A 17,509-nucleotide genomic window follows, 5' to 3' on the forward strand; every position below is an offset into this window, starting at 1 on the left:
TGTTTGGTTTGTTTTTTGTTTTGTGGGTTTTTTTAAAATGGGTTTATAGAGTTGTTAGGTTTGTTTCTTTTCTTATTTCACAAGATTCCCACAAACATTAATTTACCTTTAATTTTACTTTAGAGGCAGTTACTTTACTTTCATATATGTCAGCCTCTAAACTATCTAAAAACATGTTATATTCCTCCAAAGAGCAACAACAAGACCAAAACCAAAACTACTTCTGCTTATCACTCAATGTGGGATTTTAAAAGGTCAATACTGCAATGTCTTTCCTCTCTATTCTCCAAATAAAGTTACTGAAATTGAGGCGGTTGTTCCACAGAAAATTGTCCAAGCATGGTCCTAGCAGCTGCTATCTTCATTCCCTTGTGCCTGCCACTTATTCCCATCTCCCCCACTGCTCCTCCAGTTGGCCTGTACAGCTGGGTTTGGATCTATGTGATGAATCAAACCAAGACTAAATCCTCTTTTTCTTCCTTGAAGGTTTACTTTTAGCATGGGCCGGCTCCTAGCCTGGTGATTCTCTGCAGAGTTGTACCAGCACAGGGGAGGGAGAGGCTCCAAGGAACAGGATCCAAACCTGGCAGAGACTGCATCAACACATCTCCAACCTTATCCAACACACCTTCTGAACCTCCAAAAGCATTCTGACCAGATCCCTCAGGAAAGAAAGAACAAGCACACACTACATTATAAAACTGACAAAAGAACGAACTTTGGGCAAGGAAGGAATCACGTAATGATAACAGTTTGTTCATCTTCATTACCTCAATTCAGGTGGTGTTATCACTAACCCTAGCCTGGCATATATTTTATAGTAAGCAATTCTAGTCTTTCAGATTAGCAAGCTATATATATATTTAGTGCTTTATTCTCAAACTGTTTCACCACAAATGACAGCTCATTTCACAAACAGCTTATCTTATGGCTAAAGATATATAAATACATACTAAAAATGCTGCTGAAAGTCTCTGAATGTATAATGCAGCCTGGTAGACATGGTAGTGATTGTAACACTGCATTGTAGACACAAATGTTAAAGAAACTTGGCAAGAATGAACACTTTTTTGCTACTCAAAATTCAGATTTTCTCAGTCTTGTCCCCTTCTGATGAATGGAACATATGGGAGTATTGTTCATAAAAATTGCATTGCTTTTCTCAATGTCTACCAAAATCCCTCATCACGGCAATATTTACCAAGATACATATAGATTCAAATTTGAATTAATTACTTAGTTTGGTTTTTTTTCTGTACTCCCAGGTTTATTGGGAAAGCAAAAGGCTTCAGAAGCAATGTGTTGCAAGAATTTAACAGTAGATGTTATAGCAACAGAGGTAGTGGAGCACTTGGTGGGGAAGGCAGCTATCCAGTTAAAAGCCATCAATGCTTGAGTGAGATAAAAGACAGGGAAGAAAGTAGCTGCTTTGCCAAGAAACAGTTTGAATCTGACATTATAAACAAAACACATGTAAACCCAGACATAATTTTTCTCTCATATGCTGAAGGCTCCATGATTTTAGCTAGCATTATTACTTACAAACGAACAGTTCCTGAAATACAGCCTCACAACTGCAGAGTAGCTTTTAACCTTGTGTTCATTCACTCAAAACTCATATTATTTATTATCCTTTATCCCTTTAATTGTGGGGACTTCACCTACTGCCCTCTTCTCATTTGAAATGCAGAATAAAACACAATGGATGTCTGAAGACTTAACAGGTGTCAACTAGATATTTGCCAGCTACCACTACTATTCTACTGGGAGGAGCTGCTGTTCTATAAATACTAATTAGAGTTTTGCACATGATCTTGCTGAAATACCTAAGGTGATGAGTGGCCAGTTGTTACTTTTAAAAGATTAGCACAATTTGAAAAACTAATGTCCCCAATGAGGCAATGCTCACACTGAATAATCAAGAGTTATAGCTGTTCTCTGCCCAAAGGGAATATTTGCTCACTTCATCATTTGGAAAATCTGCTGCCTCTCTAACAACTCACTCTTCTATTTCACTTTGAGAAAGTTGAAAAACTTCATGGAATCCATATAATTGCACAGTACATGTACTTAAATGGTCTTCCAATGCCATGCCCACATGGTAGGCTTTATGAAAGCCTTCCAAGCACAGAGCTTTGAGTGTGGAATAGTGCCTAACTGCAACAAAATTAGGTTGCTTAAATGAAGCAGCAAAGAAAAATGTTACAGTAGAAACTGCATCAGCATAGCAAAAATTGTATTTCCTCAAATCCACCTCCCCTTAAATTCTTCACCTCCACAAAACTAAGAAAAAAGACCCAGGCAAAACAGAATATATCTCTATTATTTTAATTGGGTTCTTATATGTGTATTAGCTATTATTAACCAAAAAAAAATCCCAATTCTCTACCATATTGGTGTAACACTTCTGAACCACCAGCTAATTTTAAGCAAAAATGTGTGGTGACCAGACTCGGGCCATTTCACGGGCTTGAAACAAAATCTTAAGTTAATTTGTTTGATTTGCAACAAAATGCAACTGATAAGCATGGTGTGACAAAATGCTGCATTTCAGCGTTAGACCTGTGATTCAGTGAAGTGAAATTTGACTGATGCAACTGATACAGCTCCAGTCCATTTAGTATTAAGAACATAACAAAAAAGTGGGTAGGAGGACTCAGAACTTAACCTAGTTGTGTTTTTTTATTTTGCTCTATCCCTCTAGGAAAGAATATTTAGTATATCTGTATATGGGGAAAACAGATATCATTTTATAATCAGAATTTATTTTTCTGTTGTTTTCTTTCTCTTTCTTTCTTAAAAGTAATCTTTCTTTACCATGAAATCTGTTTTTTCCTCATCCTTCAGCATACTGCTTCCTCTTTTTAAGTAGCTCATTACTGGAAATGTTTGGCCTTACTTCAAAAGAGAAGAATATGTCAACACCAGAACATCTGTGTCCACATAGAGTGCTTTGATGACAGTGATATACTCCATTTACATCAGTAACACTGAGCTGAACCTTGATGCTGACTGCATTTAAACATCTTACCCCACAGGGCAAGAGAATACAGGTCAAAAACGTTGATCTGTGTTTGACACACTCTCCACTTCAAGAGCACTTGGCAGTGATTTGTTCCAGAGTCAAGAATCAAACTCACAAAATGTTGCAAAGCTCGGAGCCATGTTCACATAACCACATTCAAAACAAACATTAAAATTCACAGTCTCTGGAGGCCAATCTGCTTTTGATATGCAGGATTTTGTGAGCAATACAGTCAAATGCTATCCTGGAATACAGAGGGAACTTTCTCATCTAAATCTAAAGAGCGTAACTGAGGCTTGAATATCTGTTATTAAGAAAAGTAATGTACCTCTCAAATGCAAAACCAAAGATAAACACTATATCACCCTAAAATTCAATCTTGATTGTATAAAGAAAGAGAGTGAAATAGCTGTGTGAGACAGCATTGCTTCTATCAGCGCAGCCAGAGAAAGTTGGGAGCATTTCATTATGGATCACATGCCTCCCCAGGCAGGCACAATAATGATGAGTTCCTCAAATATTTAGTACAGAAGAGTTCAGAGATGAATGACTGAGTGCTGCTGCAGAATATTTGCAGACCATGGCTTCTGGTAGTCTTCTTCCTTTAAACTTGATTTGAAAGCCTTTTGTGCTTCTTCAACTTTTTGTAATTAATGTATCATTTTCTAATTTCATTACATTATATCTACTGACCTGCTATGCTGGCTTAAATCTTAATATAATGTGGAGAGTTCCAGTAGTTTCCTTACACAGCTCTGAATCCCGAGCATCCCTGGGTAAACCCCAGCACCTTTGCAGCACTGAATGATTTGATTTGGTGTTGCTTACTAGACTTACACACACGAAGCATCAAAGAGGATCAAATTGATGCAGCTGGATGTTGCCCTGTTTATGCTCAAGGAGCACAGCTACCTGTGTGCTGCATTAACAGCTGCAAGTACTAGTAAATCCTGTTTCAGGAAACAGAGAAAGAGAAAATTTTGTTTACAGGTTTCACTAGAATGCCATGGAAACAGATACAGAGGTAAATGTAAAAGGCATAATCCAAATGGAAGACAGCTGTAATATAAATCAGCTATCCAAAAATAATGTATGTGTTTTTCCACTTGGAAAACATATGCATGACTCCTATTAACATCAAGACAGAAAATTATACTGAGTAGACCTCAATATCACTAAGGTCCCTGATAAGGGTATGAATTAATGTGCACCTTCAAAGTACAGTAAGATATTTTCATGTACAAACTATTAGAAAAAAATAAAAATACCTTAGTAGAAAAAATTCTCTTTTACAGAAAAGAATTACAGCTAGAATTTCTGAAACAGGATTAAAGTATGGTAGTAGCCATGTACAAGGAAGTCGCTCAGCACCTGCTGCCTACGCTGTGCCTGGCTCCAGGCAATGTTATTCATTCCTCACTTTCATGGGAGCAAAATATATCCCCTAAAAATATAAAACACAAAAATAAATAGATCTCTGGGGAAATAGAAGAGAAATTTGTTTTAAAAATAGTGAAGAAGCCTATATGTTCTAGAAGAGGCCTATTTTGCATTGTTTTGTAAGATTTACACTTTAATTTTAAACTCAAGTAAGGCATAAAATGTGTATGAAAGCTAGATCTAATTTATAGATAAACTTAACACACAATATATTTATAGTAGCTGCAAATACCAGACCCCAGAGAGAAAATGAAAAGGTTTTGAAAGATGATTAAAGTGTGCTTGATAAATGTGGCTGTGAAAAGCCCCAAAAGATTTTTCTGAAGTCAAACAGTAAACACAATTAGCATGACTTTTGCTATGAAAACACTAACGGATCTTTTTAAAATTAATTTTCAATGTTATTACATGCTCCTATGAAGCCAGGATTGATTCCAGCCACTATCTGTGCTGTGAGACAGCTCTTCTGTCCATAGCACCTTACCATGTAGATAGAAAAGCATGTAGACATTCTGCTGGTCTGATGAAGAGGGAGCCATATCATAAAGATCTCATGCCCACCACAAGTTAATAGGTATGGTGAAAGTTTTGTGACAGTTGAAGTATTTTAGAAAGATATATTTATAAGGCTCAGATAATGTGCAGATTGATCAAATGTGTTATTAATTAACCAAGAAAGAGAAGCTTGCAAGAATACATTACTGTACACTCACGGCCTAACCTCATTATCAATATTCAAACAAGTCTTCTAGCTAAAGGCAAATCCTATCATTCTTGGGAGTCTTGCATGCATAAGAACTCATTAGATTTACATATTTACATATTATTATTCACAGTAGACATTTCATTACATTCACTTTGAGAAAATGCACCATCTATATGAGTATTCATGGGTTTCATACATGCAGGCCTTTCTCTGCTGTATATATTGTGCAGTTTCTTGTGTCATAGATAAAAGAGTCCAGAGACTATTCATTCCCATCAGGTCAACTCACATGGCAAATCTCGTTTTGTTCCACTAAAATCTGACCTCCCCAAAGCAGGGAGAACAAATCAAAACAGCCCTTTGGAACCACACCAGGCCTGGTCCATCTCCTGTGTTGTTTGCAGGCTTTGTTTGGGAGGCTGCTAGCTGGAACCAGCCAACGCTGGGCCAGGGACTGTCCTAAGAGTTGGACAGTGAGGATGTCACTGAAAATAACAAGTAAAACACTTATCTCATTAAGGAAGTACTTTAAGGGATAACTTACCATTTTGGTCTGCTTGTGGATTTCACCATTGGAGCCATCCCATCTCTATAGAGGCTTTTTGTTTTACTGAAGTTGACAACATTGAAAATCACCCTCTGGGGGGGGAGAAAAATAAAAGTAAAAATAATAAATTAATTCAGATATAAATTATAAATAGTTTAGATGTGTATTACATATACTACATACATAAAAATATACATAGGAAATATATGGAACAGATTAGTATGTTACAAATTATTGTTACTCTCCATACCTCTCATATCAGATACCCTGTCTGTTCCTACTGGTTTCATACTCCATATTGTTTTACACTGCAGTGAGATACATGGAATATATGTTTTTAATTTAGCATGCTGATCTTTCAATGGCTTTCCTTAGTCATACAAAGAAATAGGTTACTCAGATCTGAAAAAAGAAAAACAAGTCCAATTTGCAGCCCTTAGCTGTAGAGAGGTTGGGGAAAACCTGCAAGACAGGGTTAGCAGTTCTCATTAAAACCTTCCAACTTCCTGATTTCCTAAAGCTTCTTAGTTGCTTCTTTCTACCTCCTTAAGTTTCACACAGCAGCAGGAAAAAAAAAATAAAGATGTCTGATTTTCTTTCCCCAAAGAAAGGAATATTTCTCTTCACTTCCCTTGGCAAAAGGAGGAGTTTTCCTCTGCAAAAACTGTACAGGATTCTTCCATGGCAGAAACTGCACATATCCATCAGTCATTTAAATGTGATAGAGAAGAAATTAGTCCAACTCTGACCTTAACTTATTCTAATAACTTTGGGAAAACTGTAGATGGTATTTAACAGTTCAAAGGAAGAGCTGTTACTGGTAATGGAATGATACTAAAAGTAAATTCATGCTGGAAGTAGAAAAGAAGAAACAGAGACAAAACCTTATTCCTTACCATCTGCCTGCTGTAAGTAATTCAATGCAAAATTACTTACTCTGTTTCTGTTAAAAACTTCTAGGTTGGATCTAGCTCATTTCATGTAGTATATTTATCTTTCAGATATTAAAACCAGTATACCTGCTTTCTCACACTCTTTTGATACCCAGAAAACCCAAAATATAAAGATTAAATTACTTTTAATATAATGTCCCAGGATATACAAACACATCTCATTTGTATCTCTCTCTTTAAATTACTTTTCCCCAGGTACCCGTGAAGCCAAATCACTAAGAATTCCCTGAGATATTCACATTTTTTGGTTTTGGAACAAACTGTTACAATGTTTACATTCTTGAATGGTTCATGAGAAGTCTGAGAAGCAACAGAATCAAGTAAGCTTTCATATGTAAAAATTTACAAAAGCAAATCTGGACCTTCCAGGCAGTCTGCTCAGACAACAGTGAATTAGAGCATTAAAGTGAAAGCAATCAGCAGTGGGACACTGACAAAAGGAGCCAGGCACATTTACTTATAAAAATGGGGTAGGTAGGAATCCAGGTAAACTATAGAGCCCTAATTAACTACCTCTGTACTCCATAAATATAAAGGGGTTTTTTTGAGGTGAGATAGTGTTGAAGATTTTGTAAATGGAAGCACAAACTGCTATGTATGCAAACTCCACAAATTAGTCAAAGAAATTCTAAGAATAACCTATAGATTTTACTGGAAGAAACTCAAAAAGCTAGGAAGTTGAGAAAAGCACTTTCCTAAAGATGTTAGTACACTTTTGTACCAGCATTAATGAGCAAACTACATATCCTTGCACATGAGTTTTCATGTATTTTGTCTATTACAACATCTTGAGATTTTCTAGCGGCCATGAGATCAGCTTATTTTTAAAGCTCTTGATGAAGACATGCACCTAATTTACAAAATGTTGCACTATAGTTTTAAGTATTTAGCATTTTGCTTCTTTGATCAAAGATCCATTCGAGGATCTTCTTAGATTTACAATGTTTGGCTCTAAAATAATTGTATTTAGGTCTCTATATAAGTGCATATATTCCATGCCCTGTGTGGAAGCATTTTCCTGTGTTAGAATGTTGAGTTTTTCCTCTGACACTTAACTCTGTTCTCATTTGTGAAAACAAATTAAGTTGCAACAAATTGGTTTGTTAAACTTGATGTTTGCATGGAGTGAATGAAACAAACAAGATCTCCAAACCAATTCCCTTAAACTTTGGATGCAATCATGCCACTGTTGGAAAGAGAAAGTTGCTAATTTTGTTACATACTGACTCAGAGCAGACAGCTGGTAGAGAATGTTCTTATTCCAATCAAGCTTATTTTGTATAATGAGCTGGGCAAATGTACACAACTGGGTAAAGCAACGTATATAAAAACAAAAATATGCAGCTCATTTAACAAAACACTGCAGATTATAACATTTCAACCACTGATGTTTGCTGCAGAGTGAGCAGTTAGCAACGCGTGCACTTCTCCCAGCATGGTGGAGAGTTAGATTGGCAGAACCAAAAATTTAACAGCACAGAGCAGAACTTTATCAACACACACCACTGAAGTAATAAAGTACACAAACCAAAGCACTCAAATAAGCAGCTGGACTCAGTTGAGTATTCCTGGTGATAGTTAAATCAGCCCGTGCAGCTCAGCCAGTGAAGTGTGCAAAAATGTAATGACTACAGCAGACACACCTTACCTGGAAAAATGTGCAGCTTGCTCAGTAAAGAATGCAAACATCTTGGAACTGAATGCTATACTGAAAAGGTTGTGATAAGCAAGCAAATGTTTGCTGAACAAATCTAACTTTTTCTTCTAAATTTTGTCTATACTGACATTCTTTAACATACCAGTTACACCCTTTCAAGAGCATCAGGACGAGATGCACACAATGCACACTAAAACAGTTCTGTAAGAAAATCATCACTTTTCTCTGTTTTTATGAATTATAAATTATATGTACATGTAGGATTATATGTACATGCAGGTTTATATGTACATGCATATAATTGTATGTACAATGTGTGGAAATTAATGGGAAATAGAATTTAGAGACTCAAAAAATAAAAAATAGCAATTTTATTTTATTTCAAAGGAGTGTCAAGCTAAGGAAAAAAAAATAAAAAATCAACACCCACCACCAAACAAGATGTAATGTACTTACAAAATCCCTAGAAATTGCTCTGGTCTCCAGAGCATCACTCCAGAGAAAAATGGTTGAAATCTTTACAATAAAACTACTTGTATTCATTTTGGAGGGTATAAAAGAAGAAATATTCCAACTGATGCTGTACCCGAAACGATAATTGTGTGATTTCACTTCAGTTATGATACATTTTCAATCTACTGCATTAGTCTGACAAACTGATCTACAACTCCTGCGTAGGTGGAAGAGGAATGGTGCAGAAAAGCCTCTCAGGACAGCACCAAGTAAATCCCTGCTATAAGGGGGATGCACCAGGATGGATTGTGCCTTCGCAGCATGAGGGAAGGCAGGTGCTGAAGTCTAAGGCTCTGGGCATGGACTGCCAGATAAGAGGCAGCTGGAGAACATAAGACAAGGCATGTATGTTTAGCCTAGTAAGAGAAGGAAGATGTCCTTTTTTCCGTAACATATGCAGTAAGTGTGAATTTGGAGGTATCTTGCTGCTAAAACTATTAAGACAGAAAAGTGAGGAAAGGCTTGGTCCTGCCTTTAGCCTCAACATTTACTCAGTACGTCTGCTTTTCCCAATCATCTTTTGAAAGCATATTTCAGGAATTAAAAATATGATCTGATGCTAAAAACACTGCACATATTTTAACATGAAGAAGATAAAGATGAACCTGGAATACAAGGGGGAAAGATGACTGAAATGTGTCACACATTTTATCTTATTCCTAGAAGTCTGCAGTTTCCTGACTGGAACTGGAAGGAGCTGTGAGCTTCTGGGGAGCAAGCACACATCAGGGTGGTTTTAGATTGGAGCTGAAAGCATTGGGCATGGATGGTCATTTAGGACACAGTATTATAACAGGGTGAGCACAGGGTGAACTGTGATCTCCTAAACATTTGTTGTTCACCCACATTGTGGCAGGTTTTCCATCTGAACCTTTCCATATGAACTGAAGCAGCTTTCCAAAAAGAGAAGTCACACATTTGCCAAAGGTTAAGTGCCTTCCCCCAGGATAAGCATGCAGCAGGTCCTTCAAAAAGACTGCCAGGTTTATATGCATCATTCTCCCTAGCCAACTTCTCAGGAATAGCTGAGCTGCTTTGGCTGGCATTAAAAGAGAAAAACCAAACAAACCAAAGAACACCACAAAATTCTGCCCAAGGCAGACAGCTGGCACAGAAAATTTTGTGTCAAATCATTACAAATATGAGAAGTTATAGCTAACTGAAAATAGGATTTGCAGTAGGAAGTGTCAGGCATTCTTAATATAGGTGTAAAATATACATATGAAATATTAACAATTGAATAATACATTTAATAGTAGAATAATGTCAGTTTAGTGGACAATGATGCATGCTAAAGTATGATACAAATTCACTATGAGCTGCTAAAGTACCTGCAGATCTAATTTTTTTTTAAATCAGGCAAGAATAATTTTGTTATTTAACCAGTCAAATACTAAGAGACCTGGACACTAAGCAGTAATACTAAAACCTTTCATCTGAAATTAAGTCTCAGCTCTTGTGCTTTGAATGAGCATTAGAAATCCAAAGGTCCTGGATACCATGGGGCTTTGCTTCACTTTCACTGCTTGATGTCTTGATTTCCTCTCCTGCTGTATCTTTAGATACGATGATGTTTTGTGAATTCCTGAAACCTCCAGCTGTTTGTGAGCTGGGCTCTTGCCTTTGACAGGAATTTTGGTTATACTTTCATTCCTTCCTTTATTTTTTTCTAACCTTTCTTTTATTAATGCAAGTTTTCAAGCCTCTAAAGCACAGATTGTCACGGTTTTGGGCCCAACACAAGAAAGGAACAACCCCACGGCTGCTCATTTAACTCCCCACTACACACACACTGGGATGAGGAGGACAAAGCTCCTGGGTCAAGACAAAGGACAAGGAAGGTTCTTCACTGATTAAGGTCCCAGGCAAAACAGAATCAACTTGGGGAAACAATAGTAATTTAATTTCACACTAATCAAATATACACAGGCACAGACAATAATAATAATTTTTAAAAATAAAATAGAAAAAGTAACTTCTCAAGCCAACCCATGGCTGGTGAGACTTTGAGTCAGCATTTCTGAATGTGAGCAATGCGCCTTCTCACAATAGGGAGCTGCATTCTGGTATTTGTGTCAGAAGGTCTTTGGCATCTTTTCTAACAAAGCACCGTATACAAAGTTATACCCCCCCAAAAAATATGCTGGAAAGACTTCAAAAATGGAGAGGAAAAAGTATCGCCTGCAAGAGTTACCAATGCTGAAGAAAACAAGTAATGTAAGAGCCAGTTCTGTGCATAACCCCCAATGAATACTTGAAAATCTCATTTTACTGACCCTTTAAACTTTAAATCATTTATTACTGTGAACATAACCCATACTTTCTTCTTCCCCTTGCAGAAACACGTCATTTCAAATATAAAAGCTTTTAATATTGACAAGATTTCCCTTCTTTTGCTTCACCAAATGAGTTTTCAAAACCTGCTGCTACTCAGGAGGGGAAAATATATACTCCCTGCTGAAGGGGGAAGGTTGGGACCACCCAGAGCTCACCAGACTCAATCATCTCTTGCACCTGTGTCTTGTCATCTGCAGACTGACACGTCCTTACAAGTTAACCAAATCTTAGCAATGGGATGCAGCTACAGATGGTGAATCACTGGATTTTTTCCCTTGGTAGAGCTCTTCAGTTGGTTACTTAAAGGAATGAAACGCTGAACTCTGGGATCTTACAGAACTCCAAGTTTACCTGCTCAATCTTTCTTGGAAAAATTGCAAATTTGTTATTGAATGCCCTCCCCTGCCCACACAAGTCACTTCTCTGTTCAAAATTTTTACTTTTCATCTGAACATCAATAATCTGGAACTTTCAGTGGAAAATTCAAAAATGTCCATTTAGAAAGCCAGCAGTGGTGTAATTAAGCTGACTCACATTCCTTGCAGCTTTGGCCCAAAATCTCCAATAGAATTGCAAATGTGTCACAAGACATAGATTGTGTTCTGTTGATTCATCAAAAAGAGAACAGTAAAGGTCCTGACAGGGCATATAACCAGGCTGCAAAGGTATTTAAAGCAGGTTTGAAGCTGAGAGTTTCTTTCTAAACTTTTTCTGTTCTTTGCAGCAAAAAGTCACAATATTTGTCAAAAAAACCCCACCTTTACTTTGTCAGCTCTGGAAAAGAAAAGATAATTTTATTTTCTGTTTGCTATCTTTGAATCTAGAGGCAGTCTGTGACAAAACACTGGTTGGACTCGGTGATCCCAAGGGTCTTTTCCAAACTGAACAGTTCTATAATTCTATGAAAAGAGCCACTTCTAGTTACATTGCTAGGAAAATGCAAAGCTGCAGGAATATGTGAGCAGCTTTTTATCTTATATTTGACAGGATGTCTGAGCCCTGTTGGTCTTGCTATCAACTTCCTCTCTATACGTGGGTAATATTTGCAGGAATCAGTTTCAAATATAAGCAAACAGTGCATGGTCTCTCACCTAAATTATTTCCTAATGTATCCCATGCCATGTAACAGCCATTGCCAGGTTACATTTGAAGTAGAGTCATGTATGAAACTCTTTGTACATAATTACAGAAGCTATCCATGTTTAGGTTCTATATTGTTTTCAATCAATATTATGGCTGCAGGTGGATGGTAACAGCTGGCTGTTCTGGAACACGTTAGCAAAATTTGCTGATATCTTACATCCCTCAAGAGGAAGCAGCTGAAAAGACTAAAGTTTTCCTTCTCCTAATAGAAATTATTTAGCCAGCGAGAATAGATGCTGCAAAGTTTGGTAGGATTTAAAATAGTAATAATAATTACATATTCTTAGTGAGTCAAAACGATAATGCTATCAACTATTTCCTGGCCCAAATCCTGTTCATGGTGCAGGGTCCACAGGAGGCTTCAAAACAATGAGATGCATTGGAAAATGGGAAAAGGGCCAGAAAAATCACCAGATAATGGGTATAGGGAACCACTCTAAAAAAAATGCTCATACCCATGAGCACCAACTAGTGTGTTACTGAAGGCCAGAGGCTGAAGAGGCAAGCAGTGACTAAGTTTGCAGGGGAGTGTTCTGCTCACCCCTTCTTTCTTCTCTATGAAATCTACCTTTGTGGGCATGACGCCATCATGAAGCCCAACAGTCAGCCTATGATCCAGAATCACCAACAAATTAGCCATTTGTGATGGATACCAAAGTGATGCATAGCCATAGCTTCTCAGGCTTTAAGCATGCAGGTATAAAACTGAGAGTCTCCCAGAAATACTGATGGACAGTAGGTGAGATTGGCACAAACAGTGAGAGTAGTAGTGATGGTATGGATCATGATTTTCCTCAACCCTTGAAAACACAAGGCAATAATCACAATTTAAATAGCCTGGAAACACTAAGGCAGCACTCCATCTGATACCCAGGCTGGCAGATGAGAATGAAAGAGCCTGTTCAAGTGTAGGTCCTTGTGAGAAGCAAAAGGAAGATAAAGAAAGCCCTGTAAAGGAGAGATTTGGATGAAGCTTTTCCAGCAATTGTTTACTTTGGATTTTTGCAGCTGGCATTTTTCACAGTTAAAAGCTGTTGTTTGTCTGGAGCTTGTGGGAAAAATTTGTGGGGAAAAAGGAGATGATAACACATAGAAAGACAGGATATATGGGAGACCTCAAAACCAGCACCAATATATTTGCCTCAGTGCTCTCTGATGGGTTACAAAAGCAACGACATTTTGATGTGTACAACCACTAGTTATTGCTGCCAGCAGTCTCAGTAGTGTTACTGGGATCACAGCCTTGCAAACATACAAAACCTCTCTATTTACTTCACCAGTAACTAAGCACAGATGGGCTTTGTGTCCAGGTTATTCATGGAGGTCCTTGTGTTTCTCTTCTTTTTAATTCAAGCATTTCAGTTGCTATTACAATGAAGCCTTTGAACCTTCTGTGTTCTTCCACACATGGTTCTGAATAGTAATGGAATAATGGTTTCACCATATTGTGCAGTTCCCTTATGCTTAGACAGAATTGGAACTGGATCCTTAGAGGAGTAGCTGCAGCGTTGCAGAAAAAATCCATTTTAAAAGGGTTTTGTGGCAAAATATAAACTATATTTTACCAATTTAATGAAACTAAAAGATATTGTTTTACATGTATCCACTTGTTTTCTTTTCAAAAGTAATAATCCCTGCTATTTTTACTGTGAAGTTAAAGTACTTTTTTCTGCTCTTTCTAGTTGAGTCCTTTTGCAATACTGCAACATTCACACAATTCACCCATTTCTGCAAGTAAATGTAATCAATATGTTAGTGTACATTGGAATCTTAACATTGACAACCAGTAGCTCGTGGTATTGATTTCAAAAAACTGCTTCTGATTTCTACTGCACTTCAGCACTATTTCTTTTATTTTCAATTTTAGCTACCTAGAATCCTACTCCAAGTGTCCAACTCATGTACTGACAGACTTTTCCTAGTTTTGTGCTTCAAAAGAGGACCCAAGGGTAAGTAGAAGGAAATGTGATCTAGTTCCTGGTATTTTCATGTACCTATCTTTTTGACATTTACAATAAGATCTCAGAACTGCCTTAACCAGCCATAATAGCAAGGAGGATATAAGATTTGTTCTCACAGCCTTGAAAATCTCATTCTGAAGCTGAAATGCTGAATGTTGGATTCAGTGATGATCTCTGTGTGTTTGCAAAGGTGATTTGCTGTGTGTGACTAAACATGTTCTGGCAGCATTGTGAGCAGAAGAGCTAAACAAAAAGAACTGGGAGGATTTCAAGAGAAAAAGTTAAGCATCTTAGAGCAATGTGCCCTCTGCTGCATATGTGTAACACAGGTGGTGTGTTCCTCCCTGGCACTAACCCCAACCTGAGGGAAGAAAAAAAACCCAACAAGAATAACGCAACATTCCTGAGGGATGCAGCCTAACTGCAGTCCAGGCAGTCTCTTGGTTTCCAAATGCCACAGGTAACCAAAAATGTCCTGTCCTGGCTGAACTTGAACCATGATAAAAGAACATTCACATTCAAAAAAGTTCTCAAGCACATAAATATTTAACTCCACTTTTATGTGTTCCTAGAGACTTACAGTTAAACAAACATTCCGACTTTCTTTGTGAATAAGGGCAGATTTCTGGTTCAGGATTTACGACAGTCTAGCAATATGGGAAAAAAGATGCTAGATTTGCCAAAATCCCATAGGCACAATTTATCCTTAGCAACTGATCACTGTAGATTGGAAGTGACATTTCTGCAGCTTTGGGATGCAGGAACATTTTTATTACTGTTACAGATCAATTTTAAATGTAATATTGTTTTGTTAGTTTATGTAAATCAATCTGAAATGTTGTATGAATAAAAGGAATTTGAGAATGGATCACTCATCTTTATTGATTTTGAAGTACTGAGTATATGATACTTTGCTGAAACTATTATATTACATCCAGTTAGAAAAAAACATTGCTTAGATACAGAGCAAGTCTCAGCACAAATTCTGGTAATTTCCACCAAAAACGAGTCTCCAAAAAGAGATAAATATGCTACAGGATGGAATATCTTCTCTAAAGCAATCATATCATAGATGACCAAAGCCTCTTTCAATATCTTATAGATTGGATTTTACTTCAGCTCACTTCCAAAAGCTAGTGTAGAAATCTGCTTCAAAGTGCCCTCTTGGTAGAGGAAACATCATCTCTAAGTTCTTGCTTATTCTTCTGCAAAGCTACAGTAACAGCACACTACAGCTACGAGGCTACTAGGAATGCTCTGTGCATTTTAACAGGTAAATTCAGCTCTCTTTAATATGATGGTTTGATGAATATTCAAAGTTGCTGAAAACCCTTTTGGGTAAATGTGAAAAAAATGTTAACATTGCTCCATAACACAGTATATTAATACAACAGCTCAATATTAACCATACTGCTGCAAAAGATCTTCACACTTTATGTTGTTCAATTTTTTACTGTTGGAAAAGACTCAAGAGGTTTTTTGGAAACAAGATGTAAATATAATTCAGATTTCCTAGAATTTTAAAATTGTAACAGCAGAAGACACAGACTATTAGCAAATAAAGTTTGTGACTGAAGATACCAAACATTTTTCAGTTCCGTTATGAAGCAATTCCAACTGATCGTCGTTAGTTTCCCAGTCTAACCCTGAAAGTCAAAGCAAACCTTCTCAAAACACTACTGCAGTTTATACTTTTTTCTCTCTCTCTCTTTTTTTTTTTTTTTTTTTACTGCAATGCATATTACAAGTCTTCCTTTGATGTTACTTCAATCTATAGTTATCACATCACGAGCACTACTCCAAGAGCCAGCCTGTAACCATGGATCACAAAGTCACGAGTTTGTAACAGCTACTTTGGTGGCCAAGCATGGAGAGGGGGAGGAACACATGTATCACAAGTGAGGCAGGAAAATATGGACAAAAAGAAATCTGTGCAGTAGAATGAGCAGAATTCCAACAAATAGAAACACCAAGATGAGCTTCAAAAATAAGGTGTTTCCCACAAAATTGGGCCACCAATTGTCAACAAAGCACAAATACTCATTACATAAGGGAATGCTTTTCTGTGCTCCTTACACACTGGACACAGAATTCAACAGGAATTTCAGATATGCCAGGAATGAAGACTGAAACTGTAAATGTGAGAAATAAAATGGGGATTCAGATTTGGGGTGCCAGAGGGAAAAGGAGCACGCAGCGGGTCTCAAGAGGATAAAATATATGGCTTAGCACTACCCTAGTTCTGGATCATTACTGATTTTCTTGACATAAATCAAAGCAATCTAAACAGTGTCCTCTCGCCCCAGCTGATAAGACCATCCAAAGTGGGAAATCTAAACCCTTCCCTCCCTGTGATAGCATCAATTGCAAACCTGGCCACGAAAGACTCCCTGGAACGGGGACCTTCTTCTTCAGGTGACAATTTCAGCACAACACATGAAACTCACCCACTCCACAAACTCAAATCAGTGTCTGTAGATAAATAATCCTTTCACATAGAGTTACACTTCTGCTTTCTTTATGTATAAAGGCAATTTATTTAGCATTGTGGGTTTATTTGTCTATACCATGGGAATTTTGATGAAACACTGACATAACAATGTGACCAGAGAGATTTTTCCCTACTTAAAAAATGCCCATCTTCCAAAAATATTCCCCAGTCAGGTACATCTTTTTAGAGAGAACAATTCCATTTCTCACATTGTTCCTCACAGTTATGTTTTAAGCCTTTTTATCCTCAAGTACTTGACTGAAAAAAGCATGCCTATAGGATAAAATAAACAAAAAAAACCACACAACTTTGCAGGATAGATTAAAATTTTGCCCAAGTTTGTAACTCAATTACCCTAACCATAAACCAGATTACACAATATTTTACTAGAACACTGACAATTTTAAAACCTATTAAAAATATGAACAAATCAATAAAGATAAAGCTGAATTATACATATAAGGAACATCTTCTTTATTGAACAAGTCTTATAGATTGTTTCGAAATAACATTGTTCTAGACATTTGCTAGGATGATCTTATTGCGAAGTTCTAATGTGATAACTAAAGTAGTTTTGCATTATGCCTTTACCAACAGCAAAGCAGAAAAATAGAAAGACATTCAGATGTAAACATACATGAAGACTTCTGTAAATAGCTTCAGGGTTTTAATCACCTTAACAGGACGTATATTATTTAAGAAACTCTGCAAAACTGCAGTTAGGAAAGGAAAGAGT

At 37.1% G+C, this 17,509-nt stretch overlaps 1 protein-coding gene across 1 annotated transcript in view; it reads right to left on the bottom strand.

Annotated features, from left to right (window-relative positions):
* The window catches only part of AGBL4 (ATP/GTP binding protein-like 4), a gene marked incomplete at its 5' end in the record, with an annotated part of 892,811 nt that overhangs the window by 687,522 nt on the left and 187,780 nt on the right, over positions 1–17,509 (bottom strand). The window contains one exon of the mRNA XM_010004032.1: positions 5,716–5,810. Within this exon, the coding sequence (XP_010002334.1) occupies positions 5,716–5,810 (95 nt within the window). The remainder of the gene's footprint in view (positions 1–5,715; positions 5,811–17,509) is intronic.

This window comes from Chaetura pelagica, unplaced genomic scaffold, assembly GCF_000747805.2.
Source record: "Chaetura pelagica isolate M959 unplaced genomic scaffold, ChaPel_1.0 scaffold18, whole genome shotgun sequence".
Classification (NCBI taxonomy): Eukaryota; Metazoa; Chordata; class Aves; order Apodiformes; family Apodidae; genus Chaetura; species Chaetura pelagica.